Source organism: Suncus etruscus, chromosome 5, assembly GCF_024139225.1.
Source record: "Suncus etruscus isolate mSunEtr1 chromosome 5, mSunEtr1.pri.cur, whole genome shotgun sequence".
NCBI lineage: Eukaryota > Metazoa > Chordata > Mammalia > Eulipotyphla > Soricidae > Suncus > Suncus etruscus.
Window position 1 is genome coordinate 11,429,130 of NC_064852.1, and position 19,935 is coordinate 11,449,064.

Consider the following 19,935-nt stretch of genomic DNA (forward strand, 5'->3'; position numbering starts at 1 on the left):
TGACATATACCGGGAAACATACATTAGTTCTTTCACAAAACAATAAACTATTTAAAAATCACACATTTTATCTGATGTAGTATTATACATTAGTACTTTAATAAACTACATAGGGAGTTCGATCCCCAATATCTCATATAATCTCCAGAGCCTGCCAGGAGTAATTTTTGAGCACAGACCAGGAGTAGCCTGAGTCTCAGTGCTCAGAGTTTACTCCTGGCTCTGTGCCAAAGGATCACTATTGATGGGTTCAGGGGATCATTTGGGGATTGAACCCAGGTTGGCAATGCAGAAGGCAAGCACCCTAACTACTAAACTCTCTCTCTGACCCCAAAACACAAATTTGAATGTCAAGAATAATAAGATTTCAAAAACCAGAGGCCATTCTGAACAGATAGTAAGATAGGATGGAGAGAGTTAAGATGCTTGCCTTGGATGAAGCCGGCCTAGTTCAATCTCCAGAATCAAAAGTTCCCCTGAACGTAACCTACAGTAAGTAGAGTTCACCCTATGTTCAGCCTGAGCACAAAGCTAAGGCAGTCCCCAAGCACTACTGGGTGTAGCCCCAAAAACAAACCAAGAAATCAGGAAGATAGTTCTAAAAAACAGTATAAAAGGTTGTTACTGGTCCCGGAGAGATAGCACAGCGGCGTTTGCCTTGCAAGCAGCCAATCCAGGACCCAAGGTGGTTGGTTCGAATCCTGGTGTCCCATATGGTCCCCCATGCCTGCCAGAAGCTATTTCTGAGCAGACAGCCAGGAGTAACCCCTGAGCACCGCTGGGTGAGGCCCAAAAAAAAAAAAAAAAAGGTTGTTACTATAGTAACAACTAGTGAAAAAGAATAGTAAAATTAACTAATAAAATACAAATTAATTGGAGAGAAGCCTTTTAGAAGAAATTCAAATATAAAAACAATTAACAAAAAAAGGGGGGGGCTGAGTGATAGTACAACAATAGGGCAAATACCTTGCATGCGGTCTACCCGGGACGAAACTATATTTGATTCCCAGCATACCATATAGTCCCCCAAGCCTACCAGGAACAATTTCTGAGCACAGAGCCAGGAGTAACCTGAGTGCCAGCGGGTATGGCCCCAAAACCAAACACACACACACATACACACACACGGATTGGGAGTAACACACACACGGATTGGGAGTGCCAGCGGGTATGGCCCCAAAACCACACACACACACACACACACACACACACACACACACACACACACACACACACACACACACACACACACGGATTGGGAGTGCCAGTGGGTATGGCCCCAAAACCAAACACACACTACACACACATACACACACACACACACACACACACACACACACACACACACACACACACACACACACACACACACGGATTGGGAACTGGCCCTGGGAGCAGTTGACAAGGGCAGGTCCAGGGTACAAGTGAGCCTGAGATCAACAGGTCCTCTTCAGCTCAGAGGGCCCTCAATTAGAACCCTATAGGAAGCAGAGACTCAGCATTTCCTAAATGCATCCCTACAAGATCTGGAGGGAAAAAAAATCTGTAGTGCCTTTCCATTACCAGAGTGACTGGGTAACTTTAAGTAACTGAGTCCTTAACTTCAAAAGTTATCATCCATGAGTGTGTCCCACTGTCTATAGTCCTTCTGGATCCTTAAAAAAAATAACCTCGGGCCCAGAGAGATAGCACAGCAGCGTTTGCTTTGCAAGCAGCTGATCCAGGACCAAAGGTGGTTGGTTCAAATCCCGGTGTCCCATATGGTCCCCCGTGCCTGCCAGGAACTATTTCTGAGCAGACAGCCAGGAGTAACCCCTGAGCAGTGCCAGGTGTGGCCCAAAAACCAAAAAAAAAAAAAAAAATTGTTGAATCAAATAATTAATGATGGACGTGGATGGAGAGATTCTTCTCTGCCATCCCAGGCCACGTGGCTCCGCAACCCCCATCCAGCCGGCAGGTCCCAGGCCCAGGTGAACGGCAGAATCAGACTCATCCAGGGACAGGCATCAGGAAGCATCAACTTTATTCATCCCTATCCACCACATGTGTGGTTTCTATCATAACCTTTCAAGCACAGCCATTCTTCGCTAGCCCTGCATCTTAACTCCTTTCAGCCATCTCCCTTTGGGCTCCATGCTGGTCAAAGACCAGAACGCAGAGACCCAAAAGCCAGAGAGCCCAGCAGGGCAAACGGCCCTAATCCCCTGGCTCAAAGGCTTATCTACCTATTCCAAGACCCCTCCCAGGAATGGGCGGGGTCTTGCAGGTAAGGTCACACATAATATCTGGTTCCCAAGACCCCTCCCAGAAATGGGCGGGTCTCAGATAGGTACATCTAAATCCAGGGTGGAGTTACAAAAAATAACCTCTAAAAGTGTTTATAATGCTGAGTGATGTGGTGTATAAAATTAAGACTGGTATACACATGAAAAAATATAAGACTGGGGGCCCAGGAAGAGAGCTCTGCTGATGAGGGGCACAGGGCCTGAGGCACCAGGATGAAGTCCCAACCAAAGTACTGCAGTCCTCTGAGGCACTTGCAGCACTAAGAAGTGCAAGCTGCTAGACTGCACTGAACTGTAGGGTTTCATGGTGAGTGTCTGGCCCTCCAGGCCCCTGAGTTCTCTCCCACACAACAACCCCAATCCAAGACTATACCTTAAAAGTTATTTTAATTGTTAAACATAACCAGTGAGTACTACTCACCAGAAGTTTGCTTTAAATGGAATGAATTTCTTGCCCAGAGTGGTGATATTCCTTCTGTCCATATCTACCCTTTAACTATGATTAACTTCAATAAGGTCATATACCATTTTCACCTTTTGCAAATATTTAATTGTAATCAAAGTTGTAATTAAACTGTACTCACCTGAATCTGAATAGGAAGATTATCTTTGACTGTATTTAAAAGGGTCTCTGTGGGTTTGTCTTTGCACATTAAAACCAGCTCCAAGTCCATATCATCTTTAATCAGTAAGCCTTTTGCAACCAGGCCAATCCTCATCACACCACACAATGTCCGACCACCTTGATCCCTAAAAATAAAACTCTGAAAGATTACTTGTACAACCTATTTCCAAGGCTATAAATTAATACATATTTGGCTTCCCGAATAGCTACATAGTGGATAAACCTGAAATTCCACAGAATTACATCTTGAACTGGGGAGCAGGGAGTCTTCTACACCTGGCAGTGCTCAAGGATCAGTTTTGGCAGGGCTCAAGATATCATACATTGGGGCCGGGCGGTGGCGCTAAAGGTAAGGTGCCTGCCTTGCCTGCGCTAGCCTTGGACGGACCGCGGTTCGATCCCCGGTGTCCCATATGGTCCCCCAAGCCAGGAGCAACTTCTGAGCACATAGCCAGGAGTAACCCCTGAGCGTTACCGGGTGTGGCCCAAAAACCAAAAACCAAAAAAAAAAAAAAAAAAAAAAAAGATATCATACATGGTGCCAGGGATTGAACTTGGGTCGGCCATGTACAAGACAAATGCTCTACACTGTACTATGACTTTGGCCCCTAAGTCTCAGATTTAAAGACTCATAAAGTTATCTTTACCATTTGGTCAATAAGAGGCAAATTTCTATAGGACTTTTAATCTTACATATTTTAAGGGAAAATAAATGTTATTCCCTTATTTTTCAAAAATTGCTTATTACAAAAAACTTACTTTTAGGGAGAAAGGTATGAGAAACATCATGTAGTAAGAAAGTATGAGAGTGGAAACATGAAAACCTACACTCTACTCTTAGTAGATGTCTCCTGGCTTGGTACTCAAAACTGTAAACTGTTGACAGCTAAATAAGTTAAGATCCCTTCCAACTGCATCATTCTAAGAGAAATTATGAGAAAAGTAGAAAACTAAAAGTAAAAAGCTGAGGGAAGGAGGACTAGGCCAAATATAATTTGCTAATATATACATTCCAAATCCAGTAACAGCAAGATGAATAAACACTCACAATGAATATCGAGTTATAAATGGTGCACTTAAAAAACTGTTAGTCTCTATCCTTGATTTTAATAGTTAATTTGTTCATTATCCTCAATCACAAGTGGGATGTAATTAAATTAGCAGTCTTTAACAAGTAAACAAGTGTTTGAGAATAAAAACACACTAAAAAAGGCCCAATCTCTCATGCCCCGAGTTTTCCACTTTAAAGTAAAAAAAGTAGTGACTTGCTAAAAGAAGAGAAAGTAACATCTGAAAACTACAAGCCACTCATTCTCATTTAAATTTCACAAGAAGTCTGCATTTGAAGGACAAAACATGTGAATCTCAGAATAATTCTTCATAGGATAAATTGGCAAAGGCTGATTTTAAACTCAAGTTGGTTTGAGTACAATATTCAAATTTTTACATTATTTTGGTGTTTGCAAGTTTTGTAAAGAGAAGTATCTAAATCAGAGGTCACGAAGGAACTTTAAAATCTGACTTTAAGTCTTAGTATCAGCAGAGAAGGGTAAAAGAGTCTGAACCAGTGCTTTTGTTGTTGCTGTTGTTTTGAAAAGGGGGCAGAATGCCTAGTGACTTTGAGAACCACTGCTTCAAACAGTTCCTCCCTGTACTTTCTCACACACAGGCTTTTGCTCAGAATTACATTTTTCTCTTCTTTCACTGCTGCCCAAACTCAATCTATTCTCTCTGAGTTTACTAGAAAAATGCTACCTTTACAAATTAATTTGTAAAAATTTAATTTACAAGTTAATTAATTAAAATTAATAAAAATTAATTGAAAAAATTAGCAAAAACTAATCTCTGAACTTTTCCATCTCAGTCATTAGGAGCTAAAGGATAGAAGCTAAGAAAACTATATCTAGGGGGCCGGAGAGATAGCACAGCGGTAAGGCGTTTGCCTTAGACGCAGAAGGACGGTGGTTCAAATCCCGGCATCTCATATGGTTCCCCCGAGCCTGCTGGGGGCGATTTCTGAGCATAGAGCCAGGAGTAACTCCCCTGAGCGCTGCTGGGTGTGACCCAAAAACAAAAACAAACAAAAAAAAAAAAAACAAAAAAAGAAAAGAAAAAAAAGAAAAGAAAAAGAAAACTGTATCTGGAATTCCATGGGCTTGATTATAAATCCTGAATCTGGGGCCAGAGTGACAGACCAGTTAGTAGGACATGTGCCTTGCATGTAACTAAACTGGGTTTGATCCCTGGCACCCGACATCATCCCCCTGAGCCCGCCAGAAGTGATTCCTGAGACACAGACCCAGGAATAACCCCTGGGCACTGCCAAGTGTGGCCACCTCCAAAGGAAAAAAAAAAATCTCCACGCACATATCCATTCAGTATCCTTAAACAGGTTTAAGTTTGCTAATGATTCAGAGTCATTTTTCATCTCAGAAGCAAATCTGAAGCTATAAAAATTTCTCAAGTCAAATGAGAAGGAAACAGTAATACTCAGGCTCAAGGAAGAGTTCAAGGGAAACATGGAATACATGCTTTGTACATATAAGTCAAAAGTTCACCCTCAGCATCATAGACCTTGGAGCACCACCAGGGAGCAACATGCTTCCAAGCACAGATCTGGAATCAGCCTTGAGCATTACACCACCAAGGCATCAAACAAAGGCCCACTTCACCCCCAAAGAGACAAATAGACATGCTGTAAAATAATATAAAAATTATGTTCCTGTAGCTGGTATTCAATAAATGAATATCCATTGTTTATTAAATGCTAAACTAAAATTATGACACACTTGAACTTATCACATAAAAGACAAAATTATGACTCAGAAGAGAAACTAAATCTTCATTCAGTCCTGAATTGGATGTGCAGGAAAAATGGTAAAGCAAGTGGTCCCAATTCATGGGATTACCTAAAATTATGAAGAGTCCTAGCATGAGGGATGTGGTTCATAGAAGAGTACACAGTATAGGCCCTCACATATGTAAGGCCCTAGGTTCCATCCCCAGCATTGTTCCAAAAGTAAAGGTACTAATACTCCCAGCAATACACATAATGGTATTCTGTACAACATATTTGACTTTGAGTTAGTTTATAACAATGTAAAATATGGTGTAGGCGATAGTATATAATGAGTTGAGGCACCTGCCTTGCACGCTGTTAACCCTTCATCAATCCCTGGTGATTCAGGGAAGAAAATCATTCGGCAAATAAAAAGAGTATCAATAAAAAAAAAAGAAGAATATCAATGCTTTCCCATTGTTCTTAAATATTATGACACTGACTTACAATTCAGAGAAGGGATAGAATTCTGTATCCTCTATCCTGTTTATATTATAACTAAGTAATGGTTCTAAACCTAACAAAGTCAAATGATGAAGTTTATCCTTCAAAGTAAGTTCTACTTATTTCAGTCATAGTGTAGATGCTCCTAAAGATAATTCTAAGTTAAGCACAGCACAGGGTTTCTGAACTTGCCTCCAGTTACTAAGTTTCATCTCACCTTTTAATGTACAAATATTCTGTTATAATTCTTTTTTTAAATCAAGCTCCCAGGACCAGAGATAACATAATGGTAGGGTGTCTGCCTTGCATGCGGCCAACCCGGGATGGACCAGGGTTCAGTTCCTGGCATCCCATATGGTCCCCCTGAGCCAGTCAGGAGCAATTTCTGAGCGCAGAGCCAGAAGCATTAACCCCTGAGCACCGCTGGGTATGACCCAAAAACCAAAATAAATAAACAAAACACCATACACCAGCTACCATCTACTGGGAAGGCACTATGGACTCTTCAGGACACTACAATATAGTAATACCAAGGTCAGGCTCACTCACTTGGAATGGGTATCTGCAGCCTCTTCCTTCTTCACTTCTGTCTCGCCCTCTGCTTTTGTGCTTTTATTTGTTTCATCTAACCAATCTGAAACATGTTTAAGAGCACATTCAACAGTAGACACCATATTCTGAACAGCTTCGAGTTCTTCTGGCGATGGATATATGGTTGAATGTTTCACCATAACATGGCGATCATCATTGGCAAAAGAGCGAATAGATCTCTATCAGAGAAGAAAGAAATTATTTCAACATTAGAATTAACTGGAAAAAAAAATGTGATAGACAGGGCCAGAGCAGTATAGGGTATTTGCCTTGTGCGCAATGACCCAGGATAAACCTGGGTTCAATCCCTGGCATCCCATATAGTCCCCAAGCCAGGAGAGATTTCTAAGCATGAACCCGACCATCAACAGGTGTGGCCCAACCCCCCCCCCAAAAAAAGTGACACACAAATATATTAAGTTCAATCCTAAATTGAACTTAATTGAAAGCATTGAAACACTTAAAGCTGAAATGATTGAGGGAGGAGGGGTTGGATTCCATACTCGGCAGTACTCACTCCTGATGGGCTCAGGGAACCATATGGGATGCCAGGGATTGGAAAGGAACTTCATACCCTCTGTACTATCACTCTGGCCTATGAAATAATTTTTTTCAAATTGCACTAAAATGAAAAACAAAACCTCATTCTACTGATGTCCATGCCAGAACACAAAAGATGCTTTTTTAAGGTTCACTCATCCAGGTCACAGTCCTCTTATGTATATGTTATCTTTCAACTATCCCTATGTGTATGAGTCAGCACTTCAAAGTAAGCAATTCAGGAGCTGCACAAATAGTACCATGCTTGTATGTGGCTACTTCAGTCATAACCCTGAGAAGAGAGCCAGGAGGAGCCTACTACCAGGCATGCCATGAAACAACCCCCACCCAAAACAAACACATTAAAAGCCATGCATATCGTACAACATCTGCAAGAAATAGGTATTTCTTTTTAGCTTAAATAGAATGTCTAGGAAGCATAGTGGTGAATAGTGGCACCTAATACTCCATTCCAGGCAAATTCAGTCTTTACACAATTAAAATTGATATTTCATACTATAGTGATGACTTTAACATTAAAGTTCAAGACTCCCTTCCTTGCCCTGATGACACTAGTACCACTAGTGTCCTCTGAACTCCTTGTGTCTCTCCCCTTCTTACAACCAGGTGGGCTCCCCATTCACTCTACACTTCTGCATACCTCTAGGTACCTGCTCTACTCCTCAATCCCCCTGTTCTCCACCACCCACCCACCTCCAACTTTCAAGTTCTTATGGTGCCCCAGCTGCTATGGATCCCAGTCTAACTCAGTTCTTTGTTAAGAAAACCTAACAAGGCAGCAGTCTGCCAGAAAGTTGTAGAGTCATCAGCCCTAGCCTGATATTGAAACAGAGAACACTATCACTGCTTGGATTGCCTATAACTCAGAACTCCACTTTTTTTTTTTTTTTCAGGCCACACCTGTTTGATGCTCAGGGATTACTCCTGGCTTGGGGGGACCATATGGAACGCGGGGGATCAAATCACGGTCCTTCCTTGGGTAGCGCTTGCAAGGCAGACACATCTCTAGCGCCACCTCGCCGGCCCCCAGAGCTCCACTCTTAACACCCAAGAATCACCAGAAATAACAGAAAAAAGTGTGTGTGTGTGGGGGGGGGGGAATCAGCTGTTCAACAGATGGACCTGAGGTCAAGAGAAAGTCCTTGGGTACATCAAATCTGCTGGCACTGCCATGGATAACTAAGAGCACAGTTCTTTCGAAGAACAAATTAAATCATTGGAAGAGAATGTCAATAAAATCAAAGAAATCTCAGCAGAGAGAAATCCAAATATTCACTGAAATAGAATCAAAGCATTTTAAGAATAAGAGTAGAAGCCAAAAATAGAATCAGTGACCTTGAGAACCAGGTAGGCACAGACCATCATCAATAAATAGGAAAAGGGGTGAATACTTAATGAGGGGGGAAAAAAAGACATTTAACAGTAATAAGGAAAGCCTCTACATTATAAAAATTCCAGAAGAAAAGGAAAAAGAGGAAGAATAGCAGGTGGAAGAAATAACAGCCAAGACACGTGATGTGAAGAGACTTGGAACACTAATGTCAGTAGGAGACCCAAAGTGTGTCAAAGAAAACAAACACCACCACCAACCAAAACAGACAGACAGACAGACAGACAGACAGACAGACAGACAGACAGACACACACACACACACACACACACACACACACACACACACACACGAAGCTGGAGGGAATGTCTGTGCATCTTATGGAGTGAATGTGTTTTTTTTTCTTTCTCTTCTTTTTTCCTTCTTTTTTTTTTTGGTTTTGGGTCACATCTGGCAGTGCTCAGTAGTTACTCCTGGCTCTGTGCTCAGAAATCACTCCTAGCAGGCTTGGGGGACCATATGGGATGCCGGTATTCAAACCACCAACCTTCTGTATGCAACGCAAACGCCTTACCTCCATGCTATCTCTCCGGCCCCATCTTCCTTTCTTTCTCTCTTTCTCCCATCCTACCTTCCCTACCTTCCCTCCCTCCCTCCTTTCCTTCCTTCCTTCATTCCTTTTCTGTGCTCAGGTATAACTTGGGAGACAGTATAAAATACTGGGGATCCAACCAGGCCAGCCACATGCAAGACAGCATATTAACCCCTGTGCTATCTCAACAGCCCCTTAATTTTTTTTTTTTTTTTTTTAGGTCATATCTGGCAGTGCTCAGGAGCTACTCCTGGCTCTACACTCAGAAATTGCTCCTGGCAGGCTCAGGGGACCATATGGAATGCCGAGATTCGAACCACCATCCTTTGCATGCAAGGCAAATGCCCTACCTCCATGATGTCTCTCTGGCCCCATGAAATGTGTATTTTTAATATTTTTTATTTTCTTTTTCTTTTTCTTTTTTTTTTTTCTTTTTTTTTTCTTTTTTGTTTTTTGGGCCATACCCAGCGATCCTCAGAGATTACTCCTGGCTGTCTGCTCAGAAATAGCTCCTGGCAGGCACGGAGGACCATATGGGACACCGGGATTCGAACCAACCACCTTTGGTCCTGGATCAGCTGCTTGCAAGGCAAACGCCACTGTGCTATCTCTCCGGGCCCTGTTTTTTATTTTCTGATTAAAATTAAAGTTAGGTAAATGTGTTTAACATGGTGTGGACAAGTGTACTGTCAATATACTTTGGCATCACAGGCTGACTGTTTCCAGTGCCAGTCTCCTGACGTCTCTTGTTTTCCTTGTCTAAAAACTATGTTAGTCTATGGTCAGATGCGTCTTATAGGGCAAAAAATATAGTACTTAAAGGAACAGAGAGAAGAGAAGCCTAGTTTCGAGGGGAGGCAGATATAGATAGGGCTTTTCATCTCCAAACAGCAAGATACACATTCTTTTCCAAGACAAATGCCATGGGGCATTCTCCAAGAATAACCACATTCTGAATCACAAAACATAGTACCCATAAAGTCAAGAGAATAGAGATCAGATCAACTAATATCTTCTCAGACCATAGCAAACTGAAAATAGAAGTTGATCACAAACGGAAATAGAGAAATAATTCAAAAACCTAGAAATTGGGGCCTGAGCGATAGCACAGCAGTTGGGTGCTTGCATTGCATGCAGCCAACCCAGGAAAGACCCCGGTTAAGATTCCCAGCATCCCATGTGGTCCCCAATCCTTCCAGGAGTAATTTTTGAGCACAGGGCCAGGAGTAATTCCTGAGCACTGCCAGGTGTGAACCCACACCCCTCCCCCCAAAAAAACTAGAAATTAAACAGTTCACGACTAAAAAACTCATGAATCAAAGAGGAAATCAAAAGATCTCTGGATACATAAAAGAAAGAAGACAAGAGAACTTGTTGAACATAGTTCTAAAGTAGTGTTTAGCGGAAAATTCATATCTTAGCAAACATTCATCAGGAAGAAAGGTCCCACATAAAGAAATCTAACTGCACAGCTTAAGGAACTGGAAAATGATCATCAAAAGGAACTCAAAGCAAGCAGGAGAAAGAAAAGAAAATTTAAAGCAGACATTAATGAATCGAAATCTATAAAACTATTCCAAAGACCAATAAAACCAAAAGCTGGTTCTCTGAAAAATATAAACAAAATCAACAAACCGGTAGAATGAGAGAGATCCATAATTAACTGAATCAGAAATGAATGAAGAGACATCACGAGACACCACAGAAATTCAAATAATTATCAAGGATTACTTTGAAAATCTTTTGTGGGATGTGATCACAACTGACGATGCTCAGGGGTTACTCTTTTTTTTTTTTTTTTTTGGTTTTTGGGCCACACCCGTTTGATACTCAGGGGTTACTCCTGGCTATGAGCTCAGAAATCGCGCCTGGCTTGGGGGACCATATGGGACGCCGCGGGATTGAACCTAGGTTCGTCCTAGGCTAGCGCAGGCAAGGCAGACACCTTACCTCTAGCGCCACCATGCTGGCCCCTACTCTTGACTCTACACTCAGAAATCACTCCTGACAGGTCAGGAAACTAAATGGGAGACCACTGAACCCGGTCAACTACATGTATGGCAAGTGCCCTACCTACTATGCTATCCCTCTCTGGCCGCACTATGAAAAGTTTCATAACATAAAATGAGAAAACTTAAATGGATAAATTCTTCTATCCTATGACTTCTCAGGACTGAATCAAGAAGATATGAAACACCTAAATAGACCTTTGCTCATTGAGAAATTTGAAATGGTAATCAAAAGTCTTCACCAGAGCAAAAGCCCAGGCTCAGATGGATTTACCTGTAAGATCTTTCAAACCTTGAGAAAAGAGTTAATGCCAATCCTTTGCCATCTCTTCTAGGAAACTAAAAAAACAAAAACACTCACAAACAAAAGTTTCTATAAAGCAAATATTTATTTCCAATATCAAAAGCAGACAAAGATAGCACAGCAAAGAAATACAGACTGATATGCCTAATGAACCTAAGTGCAAATATTTTAAACAAGGTATTACAAAACTAAAGGGCTGGAGCAATAGCACAGCAGTAGGTTGTTTGCTTTGCACGTGGCTGACCCAGGTGGACCTGGGTTCAATACCCAGCGTCCCAAATGGTCCCCTAGCCAAGAGTAACCTCTGAGCATCACCGGGTGTAGCCCAAAAACCTAAAAAGGAAAAAAGAAAGATAAGATCAAACACTCCTGAAAATGCATATAAAACAATAAACCCACCCAAAAAGCCAAAGATGAGAGGCTACACTTTCCTCAACTTCAAACTGTACTAAGACGAGGTAGTAACTTAAATAGTATGGTATATATGTGAATAAAGAAAGACCCTCAGATCAATGGAATAGAACTAAAAAAAAAAAAATCAAGAAAAAGGCCAAACCCTCAAAAGTATATGGTCAGTTTATTATTGATAGAGTAGTAAAAATTTGAAGAGGAGTAAGGAAAGCCTGTTTAACAAATATGGTCAGCCATTTATTGAAAACTGGTTGAAAAAACTGGACAGCCACATGCAAAAAAATAAACTCAAGGGTGAGAGTTACAGCAGGTACAGTGCTTGCTTTATACATGTCCAACACAGGTTCAATCTCCCTCCAATACCCCATACAACCCCAAGCTCATCAGGAGAGGTCCCTGAATAGAACAGAGAGAAAACTGTGAGCACCACCAGAACTGAAATGAACTCAGATCTCTTTCTAACACCATGAACAAGTCAAATCAAAATAGTTTAAAGGCCTCAATATCAGACCATAAAGTAGAGGAAATAAAGAAAACATAGGGAAAGCTCTCCAAGACATTGAAGCTAAGGATGCAACTCCACTGACCAAGGAATTGGAAACAAAGATAGATGGAATTATATTAAGAAACTTCTGCACCTCAAAGTAAACAATGATCAGAAAACAAAGACAGTCCACATGACTGTACTCACCCACTCATCCAATTAACATTCAAGCTAATATAAAGAACTGGCAGAATTTTACAACAAGAAAAATGCAATCCTGTCAAAACATGGGGAGAAGAAATGAACAGAAACTTCCTCATATATTCTTCATATAAATGGTCAAAAGACATATGAAAAAATGTTCTACATCACTGCTCATCAAGAAAATGCTGGTGAAAACAACAATGAGTTCACCTCACAACACAGACACTGGCATCAGCCCTAAAAACGAAGTGCAAGGATGCAGGGAAAAAAAGATCCTCATTCACTGCTGGTAGAAATGTGGACTGGTCCAACCTTTTTGGAAAACAATATAAAGCAATATAAAGAGAGGAGAAAGGAGAGAGGAGAGAGGAGAGAGGGGAGAGAGAGAGAGAGAGAGAGAGAGAGAGAGAGAGAGAGAGAGAGAGAGAGGAGAGAGAGAGGGAAGGAAAGAAGGAAAGAAAGAAGGAAAGAAAAGAGAAGAAAGAAAAAGAAAGAAAGAAAGAAAGAAAGAAAGAAAGAGAGAGAGAGAGAGAGAGAGAGAGAAAGAAAGAAAGAAAAAGAAAGAAAGAAAGAAAGAAAGAAAGAAAGAAAGAAAGAAAGAAAGAAAGAAAGAAAGAAAGAAAGAAAGAAAGAAAGAAAGAAAGAAAGAAAGAAAGAAAGAAAGAAAGAAAGAAAGAAAGAAAGAAAGAAAGAAAGAAAGAAAGAAAGAAAGAAAGAAAGAAAGAAAGAAAGAAAGAAAGAAAGAAAGAAAGAAAGAAAGAGAAATTCAGGGAGTAACCCGAGTGGCATGGGTTGGCCCAAAAACCAAAAAAATATATATATGAGAGCAAGTTTTAAATTAAAAAGAAAGAAAAGGTACAGTAATAAGCTAAGTTAGCATTTTAAATTAAAAAGCAAAAGGAAGGACAGAAAGAACTATATAGGGATTAAGAGGCTTGCCTTGTGCCTGAGTATAGAGACAAGAATAGGCCTCAACATCCATATAGGAAAGGAAGAAGTCAAGCTCTTACTCTTTGCAGATATGACAATACTACCCTTAGAAAATCCTGAAGATTCTATCAAAAAGCTTACAGAAACAATATATTTGTATAGTAAAGTGGCAAGCTACAAAATTAATATGCAAAAATGCATGGTTTTTCTGTATACAAATATGAAACATAAGAGACATTAAAAAAACAATCCTATTCACAACTTTGCCTCAGAAACCAAGTCAACTTAACCAGAGATGAAAAAACATATACAAAAAGAACTGCTTCAAGAAATAAAAGGGGACATAAGTTTGACATATATATACCCTGTTCATGGACTGAGAGGGTCCATTAAATTATGTTAAACATAACTGAAATGGTAATATGTCCCAAAAAATTGTACAGATTTAATGCAATCCCTATAAGAATACCCATGACATTCTTCAAAGAAGTGAATCAAACACTCTTGAAACGCATAAACATCCATGAATAGCTAAAGCTATTGGGAAAAAGAAGATAAGAGGCATCACTTTCCCCAATTTTAAATTATAATATAAAGCAGCAGTCATTAAAGCTGCATGGTATTAAAATAAAGACGGATCCTCAGATCAGTGGAATAGACTTCATATTCTGAGGCTGAGCGCACCCCGCCCCCCCCCCCCGTATATGATCAATTAATCTTTGGTAACAAATACAAAGTGGAGAAAGGAAAGCCTTTACAAGAGTGGTGCTGAGAAAACTGTCAACTACATGCAAAAAAAAAAAAAATAAACTCAGACTTCTCTTTAACATCATGCACAAAGGTCAAATCAAAATGGATTAAAGACCTTGGCATCAGGGCCCGGAGAGAGCACAGCGGCGTTTGCCTTGCAAGCAGCCGATCCAGGACCAGAGGTGGTTGGTTTGAATCCCGGTGTCCCATATGGTCCCCCGTGCCTGCCAGGAGCTATTTCTGAGCATGGAGCCAGGAATAACCCCTGAGCACTGCCGGGTGTGACCCAAAAACCAAAAACCAAAAAAAAAAAAAGAGTATCATTCATTTGTGAGACTTAAGAAAAATAAAATATGGTATCAATATGCAAAGACAATACAGATAAGGATCAGGAGGACCAGTCCCTGATAGGAAACCTTCCACAAAGAGTGGTGAATGAAGTTAAGGTAGTGAACAGACCACTGTATAAATGCTAGTTGGAACTGACCACTGGGGGTGGAGGAAGAGAGGAAGAGAGAGACAGAAAAGGGGGGGGGGGGAGAGGGAGAGACAGATATATCAAATGACTGCCCAGAAAGCAGGCAGGAGAGGGTGGTAGGGAAACTGGGGACATGGTGGCAGGAAATGTGCACTGCTGAAGGGTGGTGTACATTCTATGACTGAAACTCAATCATGACCAATTTTGTAACCATGGTGCTTAAATAAAGTAATTATATTTAAAAAGAGTGGGGCCAAGCACTGCCATGAAAGCCTCCCCCAATCAAATAAACTATTTAGAAACAAACAAAAATCTTCAAATCCGATCTGGGGTCAGAGCAGTAATACAGTGGGTAGGAAATTCCATATGGTCCCTGGCACTACCAGGAATAATTCCTGAGTGTAAAACTAGGAGTAAGTCCTTAACACTGCCAGGCATGACCAAAAATTAAATTAAACAAAGTAAAATCTGATCTCTAAAAAGAAAAGCAATAGGAAAGATTAGAAAATATCTACTGGGGGGGGCCGGCATGGTGGCGTAGAGGTAAGGTGCCTGCCTTGCCAGTGCTGGCCTAGGACGAACCGCAGTTCGATCCCCCAGTGTCCCATATGGTCCCCAAAGCCAGGAGCGACTCTGAGTGCATAGCCAGGAGTAACCCCTGAGCGTCACCAGGTGTGGCCCAAAACCAAAAAAAAAATCTACTGGGGGCTGGAGAGGTAACGCAGCGGTAGGGCATTTGCCTAGACACTGAAGGACAGTGGTTCGAATCCCGGCATCCCATATGGTACCCCCAAGCCTGCCAGGAGCAATTTCTGAGCATAGAGCCAGGAGTAACCCCTGAGCACTGCCGGGTGTGACCCAAAAACGAACAAACAAAAAAAAAAAAAAAAAAAGAAAGAAAATATCTAATGACCAATTAAATTATATAAAAACAGAATTTTAACATCAGAAAAATCTAAGCTAAATTTAGAATGAAATGAAGAAAGGACTTTTTCAAGAATGGTAAATAATACATATATAAAAGAATTTATTTTAAGTCCAAAGAATCAAAACTAAAAATAGATAAATGAGGTGAAGTGGCAAATAATCCACATCAGAGAAAAGACAATTCACTGTTGTTTTTTTATCCTTTATCGAAAAATTTAATGAGAGAAAAATGTCAAGTTAATGTTTTCCTCATACAGAAATAAAATATTAGAATTTCAGGGACCAAAGTGGTGGCGTGGAGTGGTAAGGCATGCCTTGCCGATGCTGGCCTGGGATGGACTACGGTTTGAACCCCCAGCATCCCATATGGTCCCAAGCCAAGAGCGATTTCTGAGTGCATACCTGGGAGTGACCCCTGAGCAACACCGGGTGTGGCCAAAACAAAACAAAACAAAACAAAACAAAATATTAGAATTTCAACTAAACTAAAATACTGGGAAAAAGTTTTGTTTCGGTTTGGTTTGGTTTTGGTTTTTGGACCACACCTGGTGACTCTCAGAAATTGCTCCTGGCTTGGGAGACCATATGGGGCGGGGAGGGGGGGTGGTGGGGGGTGGGGGGGGGGGGGGTGGTGGTGGTCCGTGGTCGGACCTGAGATCAAACCTTGTCTGTCCTAGGTCAGCCACGTGCAAGGCAAATGCCCTAACATTTAAGAAACAAATTAGACTTAATAAACAACGTATTTCAAATATACTGATAACTTATATTGTTGTGTTGTTTGTTTTTCAAAAACCCTACTTATAACATCTTTCACATAAGTCTTTTCACACACACTCGGAAGAAATTCACACATCTTCCAGACTCAAAATGTTAGGGAGGAAAATGTGTGTTACAATCTCTCCTAACATCTCAAATTCAACAGAAGAAGAAAAAATTTCCACGACCAAGGGGGAAAAAATTGAAGGGACTCAGAGCATGCACAAAGCCCCAAGTTGAATCCCCACACTCAGTATTGCCAGGTGCAGCTTAGGGCTCTCTGAGCATCACTTTTCACTATGATTGAATAGTCTGACCCACACTGGGAGTGGCCCCAGCTGGCCTCTGTGAATAATAAATAACATCTCCACCCCCATCTCCCACAGAAGACTGAACATCCCATAAAAGTGAAGTATCCTGATATTTGGGTTCAGTGACCCAAAATTACTATGTTTAAACTGAAGGGGGGAAGTGGCTTTTTGAAGTAAATAATTCCAATACATTACTACAAATTCATAAACTCCACATTATCCATGATTAAAGATGGACTGAGGAATTTCGTTAATGTATCAGTTGTTTGCTTTGGGGCGCCATTAGTGCTCAAAGGGATACTTGAAGTGCTCCCAGGGATGTTCCAGGGTACCATACAATACCAGGGATTGTGCCTATTGCACACACAGCTGCAATAGGCAAAGCATGCACTACAGCCCTTTGAGCTATCACACAAACCCTGGTTGAGTTTTTAATTTCCATGGTAAACACCAGGTAAAAGACTAGAGAAAAATGACATAATTTTGTAGGACTTTATTTAATTTTTATTTTACTTTTGTTATTGTTTGGGGCTTTCCACAAGCAAAGCATGCACTGCAGTCCTTTGACCTAAAACTTACATAATTTCTAACTCAAGGTCACCATTAGCTATGTCAGGGGTCCTCAAACTTTTTAAATAGTCCCTCAAACCATTGGAGGGTCTGACTATAGTAAAAACAAAACTTATGAAGGAATTCTTATGCACACTGCATATATCTTATTTTGCAGTGAAGAAACAAAACAGATACAAATACAATATGTGGCCCGCGGGCCAGTGTGAGGACCACTGAGCTATATGTATCCAGTGGCTATGCCCATGTTTTACTAGAAAATACTATTTATAATGTTAAGCATTCCATCTTTGAATTTAGGCTCATGGAGCTCCATCTGGTGGTTTGAAAGGGTCATACCGAATCTGAACTAGTTGAAATAGCAGTGTGTTCATCTTTATCAAAAGGTAGCACTAGAATCCCCCCCCAAAAGAGAACCCTATTGCTAACACTCCAATTTTAAATTATGAGAATCAATTTTAAACCAATAAAGAAAATGTAAATAGGATCCAGAGCCCAGCAAGTAGGGAGGGTACTTGCTACCCTGCATATGACGAACCCAGGTTCCATTCCCAGCATCCAATACAGCACCTCAAGCCCTCCAGGACTGATTTTTTGAGTGCAGATCCAGGCGTGACCCCTGAGCACCACGGGGTGAAGCCCAAAACCCAAAAAATGTAAATAATAACCTACCATGGTTCTCTACAGTATTTTAGCTTCTTTTTCCGATCCTTTCCCCTCTTTCTTGTCGTCTTGACTAGACACTGTCTTCTGTGACAGAACCTCCTCATAAGCCTGAGTCCGCTGACAGCTCAGTCAATATAGCAAAGAGGGCTGAAGGGTTTGTTCTCTGGGATATGTCTGCAAGAAAAAAAAATAGAGAAAGAAACCACTTTTTTTTTTTTTTTTTTTTTTTTTTTTGTGGTTTTTGGGTCACACCCGGCAGTGCTCAGGGGTTATTCCTGGCTCCAGGCTCAGAAATCGCTCCTGGCAGGCACAGGGGACCATATGGGACGCCGGGATTCGAACCGATGACCTCCTGCATGAAAGGCAAACACCTCACCTCCATGCTATCTCTCCGGCCCCAAGAAACCACTTTTTTAAAATGTTTGTTTATGCTTAGTTTCGCATCAAGTGTGAAATCCATAAATGTTATTGGTAAAAAAGGAAACAAGCTTCACAGAAGAAAATCAAGTTTCCAGATAAAATGCTAATGTATCCTTTGAAGATAGGCCTAAGTGACAGGACAAAGGAGTGATGCTCCTTTTAGCCTGCACATGGAGCTAGCTGACTTAGACCAAATCTGACAAGCAATGACAGGACTTCCTAGCACAATCAATGTGCAGTGTAAGCAACAGAGGTAACAGAACTGACTAAGATTTTTGGTCTAAGCAATGAAGTTGCAAAAATACAAGGCTGAGGGGCCGGAGCAGTGATGCAAATGGTAGGGCATTTGCCTTGCACACGCTACCCTAGGACAGACGGTGCTTCAATCCCCTCCACCCCATGTCCCAAATTACCCCCATCCCCAAAGCCAGAAGCAATTTCTGAGTGCACAGCCAAGAGTAACCCCTGAGTGTCACCAGGTGTGGCCCAAAAACAAAAACAAAAAATACAAGGCTGAGTAAATTTTTTTGAAAGAGGACACCCAGGTTTGACATATCCCACCCAGTACAATAGTAGTTCCCCAAGAGCCCCACAGGGAGGATAGAGCTGGGAGTTACCCCTAAACTCCACTTGAGATATAACTCAAAAAGAAAAGTATGGAGGGGCCAGAGAGATACCATGAAGGTAGAGCATTTGCTTTGCATGCAGAAGGACGGTGGTTCGAATTCCAGCATCCCACATGGTCCCCCGAGCCTGCCAAGAGCAACTTCTGAGCGTAGAGCCAGGAGTAACCCCTGAGCACTGGCGGGTGTGACCAAAACAATGTAAAGTCACAAAAGCACCAACAGAATACATGCACCAGTGAATGGAAAAAGCAGAAGCAGCCACACAATTTCAAGGAGAGGCAAAAGCTGAGAGAAGAAATAAAACTAAGCCTAAAAATGCAGCAGCGAAAGCTTGTTAGAAAGGACCTGGGAAGCCGTATGGCTGTAAGGGACAAACCCAGATCAGCTGCACCCAAATCAAATCCCTTTCCCAGAAAAACATAGTTCTCTAAGTATCAACAGGTGTGGAGAGCACCACCATTGCCAGAGAGGTGCAGTGGCAGAGTACAAGCAGTATCATATCTTTGAACCTCTGCATCGAACCTACAGTCCAGCTGGCTGAGACTCATCTTAAGACCACCTGAATCTCCTGAGCATCACCTGGCAAGCAAAAAAGAAAAAATAAAAAAAGTATAAAGGAAGTATGATCTTTACATTAAAGACAGGAAAAGCAGGGAGAGTAAGACACTTGTCTTACATGTGGCTGATCTGGGTTCAATTCCTAACATCCATTATGGCACTCCAAACACCACCAGGATCAATTCCTTAGTGCAAAGTCAGGAATAACCTCTCAGCACTGCATAGTTTTGGAAAAGGGGGGACAGAAAGCACAGCATTGGCCTT

General features: G+C 41.3%; 1 protein-coding gene across 2 annotated transcripts in view; it reads right to left on the bottom strand.

Moving 5' to 3' along the window:
- STRBP (spermatid perinuclear RNA binding protein) overlaps positions 1-18,236 on the bottom strand; it is a 67,773-nt gene extending 49,537 nt beyond the window's left edge. For both annotated transcript variants that reach the window (XM_049774147.1, XM_049774146.1), the window contains exons 1-3: positions 18,074-18,236; positions 6,743-6,963; positions 2,870-3,035 (exon numbers count right to left, since the gene is read on the bottom strand). In XM_049774147.1, coding sequence (XP_049630104.1) covers positions 2,870-3,035; positions 6,743-6,963; positions 18,074-18,076 — 390 coding nt within the window. In that variant the 5' untranslated portion in view covers positions 18,077-18,236. The remainder of the gene's footprint in view (positions 1-2,869; positions 3,036-6,742; positions 6,964-18,073) is intronic.
- Positions 18,237-19,935: the final 1,699 nt, after the last annotated feature.